Below are 9,142 nucleotides of genomic sequence, written 5' to 3'. Positions count from 1 at the left end.
AGAGAAGGCAGCCACAAACATAAATTATATAAAACCCAAAGAACGTCACTACATTCTAGTTGGATACCGTCTGTCAGGCTACATCCTTCTTAGTCTAAACTTAAGCAATACAATCAGAAAGACTATCTGCTGCAATGGGAGTGAGGCTGTGGGAGAGAAAATAATGGGTTAATATTTTAAAAGTCTAATCTCTTTGCTCTTCGCAAGTAGGGTGGTGGTAGGAGAAGCACAGGACTGGAAAACCTGAGTTATAACAGGCACAATCAGTGACCAGCGGTAACCGTAAAGAGGTCGCCTTACTCGGTGGACCTTCGTCCCTTAGTAAAATGTAAGAAGCCATCAGCCCAGACCTCCCTTTTGCGCACCGGCTGTCCTTCGGGAGAGCCGAACTACATCTCCCACAATGCACCGCGCGTGGCGCCGGGAATGCCGTCCGCCGCCTCTCGCAGCTTTTCCTCTGTGGCTCCTACAACTCCCAGAAGCCCCCACGGCCCTGGGGCCAGGCCCGGCCCGGGGTGGAGGCGGAGGCGGAGGCGCGGGAGTTATGGAGGGGGCGGGCTCTGCAGGGAAGTGCGTCAGAGGAGGCGCGGGGAGAGTAGGGTGCAGTGGTTTGAGCTTGAGGGTGAAGCTGGCGGAGCAGGAGGATGGGCGGTGAGTGAGCGGGACCGGCGTTGCTGGGCTGGGGTCGCGTTAGCCGTTCAACGCTTCCAGCCGTTTGAAGAGGGGCTCCCTCCCCGGGCGCGGCCGGGGCTGTGCGGGTTTTGAGCGGGGGGCTGAGGCGGGGCTTTTCCTTCGGCCGGGTAGTCTGGGGAGGGGCCTGGTCTGGTACCTGGGGCCCCCGGCTGGGACCGCGCAGGGCTGCCCCGCCCCAGCCCCGGCTTTTCTCGACCTCCCCCGGCCCCGAGGTGCGCCCCGCGAGGTGACAGCATCGGGCGTCCGGCCTGGGCAAACCGCCGCTCCCGGTGCCCCAGACCTTTTAAGGTCATTTGAGAGCACCAGGATGAAAAGGGATTAAAAAGAATAAAAATACAAACCCAACTTCTGGAGTTATCGTTAATTATTGTAATTGCCTTGATCTCTCCTGAGTCACTTGCCATTTTCCAAACTCAGCAACCCCAGTTTGCGAGCCTGTTTTCGTGCTCCTTTTGTAAGGTGTTTGGTGCGGTCATAGTATATACTTGCAGTGTTTGACTCAGCTTGATCTGCCTTGAGTCATTTTATTGCGGCCATTTACTACTGCCATTGAGCCTGTCCACGCCTTTAGAGTGTTCGTATTTTGCCCCTTTCAGAATTTTCTTTCCGGCTGGGAAGGGATCGTTTAGTCTGCAGATGAGGAGATTCAAAAGTGTAAGGAATGGAGAGAGTAGATAGGAGTGAAGACTTTGGCAGCGTAAAGGAGCTTGGCTTAGCTTTAATGGATTAGGGGCAGATTGGTATCTGGCATTATTCTGTGTTATTATTCTCTTTGCTCTTCGTACGTCCGCAACAACCTTTCTCTCTGGGTTAACAAACATTTTCAACTGTCTTCTAAATAGCTCCTGACTCTTAACCTTGTTTTAGAAGGTTTCCCTATTCAGAGGAAAACTGGGAGGGGCCGATTTCCCCTGCTTCCTTTTCCTATGCCTTTTCCACACTCAGACCCAGAACACAATGCTTGGTAGCTTGTATAAAAATTCAATCTGTAATTAAAAATTTATGCAAGGTACATTGCTGACTCTGGGCATGTCTATTGTTTGTATCTGTAATGTGTATGTCCATTTCAGTGTTGTCTGTTTTAGTGTGCAGGTGATAGACTAGAGAACAAGACCTCTGTCTCCGTAGCATCCTGGGTATGTGAGCATTCAATAAGTACTTTCATGATAATGAGTTTTGTTTTGAACTTAAGCACATGCTTACTTCTTTTTTAAAAATATATGTTCATTAATGATTATACATTATTTTAAAGATCCATGGGATGGGGAATAGGATAAAGAGTGATTTTGAGATAATTGCTTTCAAAATCTGTATTTGTCCTTGAAGTCTAACTTTTCTTCTTTCTTCAACTTTTAAACAGAGCAGTCTGAATGCCAGAATGGATAACCGTTTTGCTACAGCATTTGTAATTGCTTGTGTGCTTAGCCTCATTTCTACCATCTACATGGCAGCCTCAATTGGCACAGACTTCTGGTATGAATATCGAAGTCCAGTTCAAGAAAATTCCAGTGATTTGAACAAAAGCATCTGGACCGACTTTGCTAGTGATGAGGCAGATGAGAAGACTTACAATGATGCACTTTTCCGATATAATGGCACGGTGGGATTGTGGAGACGGTGTATCACTATACCCCAGAACACATACTGGTATAGCCCACCGGAAAGGACAGGTATTTCTCTTAACTTTGTCTCTTTTACCTACTCAGTAATAGAGAAAGTAATGTGATGATGGCCCAAATAAATCTTACGTGTCTCTTCTTTCCCTACCACCTTCTCTCCCCACTTTCCGTGAATTGCCATAATACTCGCTAGTATCAGTTGGATAAGTAACTGTCCTTGGGAAAACCATTGCACTTATTTACAAATCTTTGTTCTTATTTACCCACTTATCTTTTTCTTAATCTCAGATATGTCATGAGGAAGTAATTGGAAAAGAACTTTGGCAGATTTTAAATACTTGGTAACAGGTAAAAGGAGTGGTATCCAAAATGAAGTTAACACATGAATTGGTAGTCTTTTTATGTTTGGCTGTGTTTTAGTAAATATTATCATTTGCCCTCTAATCTTAGAGGATATAATTTGACCAACTCTGTATTTAAATTGCTTATTTGAGACTGTTTTACAACAATCTTGATAGGAGCTTATAGGTTAAAAATGTGCATTACTGAAGTAAAAAAAAAATCTAAAAAATTGTCTCTCAGGTTTATTCTGTAAGCTTAACTGTAAGCTTCCCTAACAGTTAAAATTTTTGATTTCCAGTTATTAAGATGGAAGCTTTAGAGCTCTTTGTAAGAAACAACTTGATAATTTATTTCCATTTACAACTACTTCTGTTGGCCTCTTGGTGGGAAGCACTGTATTCAAATCATAGCACAACAGGCTTGAGTTGCCATACATCAGAAGGATGGTAGTTGTGATTTCATACGGAAAAAAGAAAGTATTTTGGAAAGAGGTGAAAGTTGGTTAAAATTTATTAAAATGTTTAATGCTATTTATGAGAGCATAGGAGCAATTGGTATTTGAATTGTAGCAATCACTCGTTTAGTCAACAAACATTTTTTACATGCCTTCGTGATCCAGGTTCTAGGAGTCTGGAGTACATTAGGGAAAAAAACCCAAAATCCCTGCTTCTGTGGAGCTAACATTCTAATAAAGACTAACGGGCAATAAACAGAATAAATAATTATAACAGTGTAAACAGAATAAATAATTATATAGTAGAAGATGACATGTGCTTTGAAAAATACAAGAAGATAAAGGGGACTTGGAAATATGTAGGAAAGGGGATGTTAGTAGGTGTGAATTACACGATTTGTTAGTATAGGCAGGATAGGCTTCAACAAGAAGACACCACTTGAGTAAAAGACTTGATACAGGTGAAGGAGTTGGCCATGCAGGTAATTGTGGCGGCAGGGAGAATCATGTAGGTTGGAAGGGATGACTACTGCAAAGTCCTCGTGGTGGAAGCATGCCTGAAATATTCCAGAACCAGCAAGGAAGGCAGTGGGCTGAGAAGGGAAGGAGATGAGAGAGTTGGATATGCTGCCAGAGACATATTCACAGAGTGGGAGTCGGACAGATCATGTAGGATTCTCTAGGCATGACAAGGAATTTGGTTTTCACTCTGAATGTGGTGGAGCCATGGGGGGGCCTTTGAGCAGAAGTAAGATAATTAGGCCACCCAGGTGGATGTGTTGAAAACAGGTAGTTGGTAAAAGTGGAAGCCAGGAGATAGTCAGGAGGCTACTGTGTCAATTCAGGTGGTGGTTGTGAGTGGTGATTGTGACTCAGACCAGGGCGGTAGTACTCAGCAGTGCTTGAATTCTAGATATATTTTGAAGGTAGAGCCTCTAGGATTTCCTAGTGGAAGGCATATGGGCAAGAAGGACTCTAAAGTTTCTGGGCTGAGGAACTAGAAGGATGGAAGTGTCATTACCTGAGATGGGGAACATGGCTGAGGGAGTCCGTTTCGGGGAGATCATCAAAGTTTCTGTTTATTTCAGTCTTTGGCCCCTCCTTTTTCTTCCTAGTCTTCTTACATATCTAGTCTCATTTATTTTACTACTCATAATGTTTTTCTTCCTTCTTGTGTCCATGTCTTAAGCCTACTGCTGAGGTCCACTGGTCCATTGGGCATTGGTGAATCCTGTGTATCACGTGGGGCCATAGAGGTTGCTGTCTCCCTGAGAACATTTTTCCATACCACTTTCTATTTCAGAGGGCAATTAGTGAAAGAGATTTTTGTTAAATGTTTATAATTAAAACAACAAGCAATCATTGTTATTCTTGTTCCAGAGTCATTTGATATGGTCACAAAATGTATGAGTTTCACGCTAAATGAGCAGTTCATGGAGAAATTTGTTGATCCTGGAAACCACAATAGTGGGATTGATCTGCTTCGGACCTGTGAGTACTTTGAACTCAGCAGGACTATTTGGAGGAAAAAAGAAAATAACTGCATTTGCCTTTTGTTAAACTCTGTTTTTGGAACAAGATGAGTTAGTTCAGTGTGTCAACTTGAAATAAGGTCTCTAGCATTATCCCAATAAACTCTGTTCTGTTGATAACATATTTTAGACATTAGATACATAACAAATCACAAATACGAAGTTGAGCAGCTAATACATTGGATGACAGAATCCAGACCCTCTATAAGATGTTATTAATGGGCCCATTTAAGGGGGAAATTTAATAGAGATAAGTAATAAATTTCTGTATTTGAGTTAAACACTTAATTTATCTGAGTTCAGATAGGGATATGTGAAAACAGTTGACTGCAAGCTTTATGAGTCACCTAAGTGTTAGGAGCATTCTATTCCTTGATGGTCAGGCTGCCTAGGAAATACTGTCTTCAGATTTGAACCTAGTTTCTAGGCTGTGGGGAGTTACAGGAGCTTGCCTACAAGAATGACCATGTCATGAAAGGTAACATTGATTAAGTGGCAGGTATTCAACTTTGCATTATGAATACATAGAAAGAATTTTATTACTAACAGAGCTTGAAGGGAAGTTAGAGAAAAGACTTTTATCTGGTTTCAGAAAGTAAAACTAGCACTAAAAGGTAAAAGTTGGTTTAGAGTTGATACTACTACACTCCTCTAATTAAAATAATCTGAAAATGTAATGGGATGCTTTGTAAAGTCATCAGCTTTTTTCCCATGTTGTTGAGGGAATTTATAATAATTAAAACTATGACTTACTGAGTGTCTGGTGCATACTAGATCCTCTGCTTTATGCTTTATGTATATTCTTTTGACAGGTCTTTTATAATCACTATTCATTTACTTGTTATTCCTACCTTGAGATCCTGTAAGGACTTAGACTTGTTTGTATGTAGAACCAGAATGCTCTGCTTCAAATCTGGTTCTACCACTTACTGTGTTACCTTGTACAAGTTATTTATACCTCTTGTTTCAGTTTCCACATTTATAAAATGGAGATAATAGTACTAGTACCTACTTCATGGGGATGTTGGGAGGATTAATACACAAAGCATGTGTAGAACACTGCCTGATACATAGTAGGTCCTCAGTAGCAGTTAACTGTTAGTGTCCTTTTACTTTTATCAGGACAAAGTTGGCATAGTTTTGAACAGTATGCTTTAGGAAAAAACCTAATTGCTAAAGTACTCCTCACTTTTTGAGAAAAGCTCTAATTAGAATATGAAAGAAATTGCCATTGTGGAAAAGCTGAAATCATGATAACATTTCTTTTTTCTCTGTCTTTTAAAAGATCTTTGGCGTTGCCAGTTTCTTTTACCTTTTGTTAGTCTAGGTTTGATGTGCTTTGGGGCTTTGATTGGACTTTGTGCTTGTATCTGCCGAAGCTTGTATCCCACCATTGCCACAGGCATTCTCCATCTCCTTGCAGGTGGGTCTTGTCATCATACTTTTATCTTCTTCCTGCCTCCTTAGGGATCACATATTACTGCCCTGTCATGTTGCCTGGAAAGCTCTTACCATGCTCTTATCTTGCTATGTTTTGTTTTCTAAATTTCCTCCAAGGTCTGTGTACACTGGGCTCAGTGAGTTGTTACGTTGCTGGAATCGAACTACTCCACCAGAAGCTAGAGCTGCCTGAGAATGTGTCCGGTGAATTTGGATGGTCCTTCTGCCTGGCTTGCGTCTCAGCTCCCTTACAGTTCATGGCTTCTGCTCTCTTCATCTGGGCTGCTCATACCAACCGGAAAGAGTACACCTTAATGAAGGCATATCGTGTGGCCTGAGTGGGAAGCTGCCTGCTTTAGCATTGCCATTTTTATGATTTTTGATATTAATGTTTTCCCCTTATCTGCCCCTAATTGTTTTTAATTTAACTTTTTTTTTTGTGGGTATACCATTTTATCCTGAAAATCCGTTTTATTTATTCATACAGATGGTTGTTCCTTAATACCACTGAAATTTATATGGGAACCTGAGGGATTCCATCTTTCAGGCAAACTAATCTAGGTTCAAAATCCAGACAGAAAAAAATGAATAGACACTTGGCACAGATTTGGGAAAGAAAATTGGTAGTGGAAGAGTGACCCAAAGTGAGTTCTGCTGATGTCTGTTGACTTTTCAGTAAAGTAACTGTATCTGTTCAACTGGAAACTCTTAAGATTCTTTGAGACCCCTATAAATTGTCAAAACTTATATTCATTTTGCTACTGTGGATAGCCAGTCAACCAGAGGTATTGGTGTATTTTCAAGGACTTAGACTATCTGAAATAGGGAAATTACCTAAGATCTTTTTCCCTAAATATTGGCATATAGCTTCATCTGAGGTGAAATATGGCAGTTGTTTATCTACACTGTGTCTGTTTACAATAAAGGAAGTGTTTACATGGAATTTTAACTTTGTAATTGCAAGAATTCCAATTCAGCCAGACACTTTTTTTTTTTTTTTAACTCTCCTTAATATGTCAATAGGATTTTCAGTATCACCAACCATTTTGGATTTTTGTTCCTTCCCTCTTCACACACCAGGCTTATTAAAAGAGTGCTTTGTTTTTAACATTACATTAGGGTCACAGAGTAAAATTCTCCAACTGCTATCTATTTATTTCAGCTAAGTACCATAAAGAAAGTTCAACCATAATGACCCTGTGGAGCTAGGAAAACTACCACAAGACCTAAAGCTTTGGCTGGTCACCGACTTCCAAGTATGGTCTTTATTTCTTGTGGTGAAATGATGTGCCTTTCCTTGCCTAATCCCTTCCTGGTGTGTATCAACATTATTTAATGTCTTCTAATTCAGTCATTTTTTTTATAAATATGTCTATAAACATTGAACTTAAAAAATCTTATTTATTTATTCCATTACTGTAGTACTTGACAGATTTTAAAAAAAAATGTAACTTAGTAATTTCTTACAATATCCTAAATCTGTCTTTTTTAAAAAATAAAATAAAAAATGAGAAGAGACTCAGAATTGTGTATAGTGTCTGAGTTGATTAAATCTCAGTACCCTAGGATAAGGATAGTACAGGATTCTGAATGAGGATTTCTGTGATTTTCTGTGGAAAATTCATTGTTGATCTACAGGCCTACCTTTATGTCCAGTGTTTTGATCTGTGTTTTACCTTCCAGAAAATGTGGGATCTCCTTGCCCCCATTAGAAAATAAGAGACTATCTCTTACGTTTCAGAGTTTTAAAACATGTTTTGAAAGTAGTTTTGTGATCATTCTGTATCATACTTAGTGTGCCTATTTTTTCATAAAGTCATTTAATGACTGTGGGTGATTATGTTCTATATTAAAGAAATGATCGAGTCAGTTTCTGACTTACAACAAAGCCAGTTTTACTCTGTAGCCAATTATTGCCTGTGAAATGGCTGGTTACTCAGTTTCCTACCTCTTCCTAGTTCTTAAAGTTTTATTGCCTCTCAGCACTTTCTGTGGAAGGTAGAGAAGCTAAGTGATCAAGCACAGCATACTTTTGGGAATGGGATTTTTAAGTGATTGACCAACATGACATTTTTGGATTCAGAAGTTATTTATTTTAAACAATGTCCCTGCCTCTTGTTACCCCAAAGTTATCTGTGACTGTCCCTGTGACACCCGTCTGATGTGCACTGAGGAAGCCCAGTCAGAATCCAACTTCCGAGCTTCACCAGTAGCATCCTTAAATATGAAGAGCTAGCACCATAAACCCTGGTGCTGAATATGTGTTGTAGTTTAAGCGTATTTCAGAGTAGCTGAAGTCATTCTCTCCTGCAAAGACTTCTCTTTGGAATGACATAGGGCTACATTATACCATTTGTTGTTTTATATTACAGTTATCAGCTGTCTAATGATTCTAATCAGGTAGAACCATATGAAATTACTGCTATCTGATCATTTTTGATTAAACTAATACATAAAACCAGTGGCAATAACATCCTGTTAATCTCTTTACACTAAGTTTTTGAAAGCAACCTCCAAAGTAAAAAAATAATTTTCAGATTTTTCACAACATGAATTTTATGACAACTTAAGAAATGTGTTTTAAGATCTTAATTTTATGGTTCCTAATCTCATTACATGATGTGAGTAAATATTTTCTACATCCTTTTCAGCAAAAACTCATTTCAGAATTTCTTAGAGATAGCCATCAACACAGTAAAAGTTGATATAACAAAAAAGGCAGAATTTATTTGTTCAATTAGTTTTGTGTGCCTACTATCTAGGTCATGATACACTAGGGTCTCAAGAATTTAGTAATTTCATAGTAACATGTTAAAAGTTCTGCCTGGTCTAAATATTCATGTGTGTATGGGATGGCGGGGAGGACAGAGTTGACAAGTCATAGGTGAACTGATTTAGTGACTCTGGTGAGAAGGAGGTGACCATACAACAGATCAATTTAGGTTTAATTGTTTTTCCATTTCAGAGACATCACCAAATTATAGCCTGGTACTGTAAAAACATAACATAGATTCAGTCATCTTCAATTGACGATAAAACAGTGTGAGGACATTTTAAAATGC

The 9,142-nt window shown here is 39.7% G+C and overlaps 1 protein-coding gene across 2 annotated transcripts; it reads left to right on the top strand.

The window, feature by feature from the left end:
• Positions 1-508: 508 nt before the first annotated feature.
• CLDND1 (claudin domain containing 1) lies at positions 509-7,598 on the top strand. 2 transcript variants are annotated; one of them, XM_074361853.1, is made up of 6 exons: positions 579-651; positions 1,764-1,829; positions 2,054-2,363; positions 4,489-4,599; positions 5,926-6,063; positions 6,198-7,598. In XM_074361853.1, exons 3-6 carry the CDS (start codon positions 2,072-2,074, stop codon positions 6,416-6,418), a joined length of 762 nt encoding a protein of 253 aa, XP_074217954.1. In that variant the 5' UTR covers positions 579-651; positions 1,764-1,829; positions 2,054-2,071; the 3' UTR covers positions 6,419-7,598. The 2 variants fall into 2 exon arrangements, with proteins under 2 accessions (XP_010964723.1, XP_074217954.1); XM_010966421.3 differs by lacking the exon at positions 1,764-1,829 and having other exon boundaries at positions 509-651.
• Positions 7,599-9,142: the final 1,544 nt, after the last annotated feature.

The sequence above is a fragment of the Camelus bactrianus genome, chromosome 1, assembly GCF_048773025.1.
Source record: "Camelus bactrianus isolate YW-2024 breed Bactrian camel chromosome 1, ASM4877302v1, whole genome shotgun sequence".
NCBI classification, from domain to species: Eukaryota; Metazoa; Chordata; class Mammalia; order Artiodactyla; family Camelidae; genus Camelus; species Camelus bactrianus.
This window is presented reverse-complemented; position numbering and strand designations above follow the sequence as displayed.

Bases quoted from the DNA above. Each gene is read 5' to 3' on its own strand.
- CLDND1 (XM_010966421.3), top strand. From the start codon at position 2,072: ATGGATAACCGTTTTGCTACAGCATTTGTAATTGCTTGTGTGCTTAGC. The intron at 4,600-5,925 runs GTGAGTACTTTG...GTCTTTTAAAAG, and splicing joins GATTGATCTGCTTCGGACCT to ATCTTTGGCGTTGCCAGTTT. The intron at 6,064-6,197 runs GTGGGTCTTGTC...ATTTCCTCCAAG, and splicing joins CATTCTCCATCTCCTTGCAG to GTCTGTGTACACTGGGCTCA.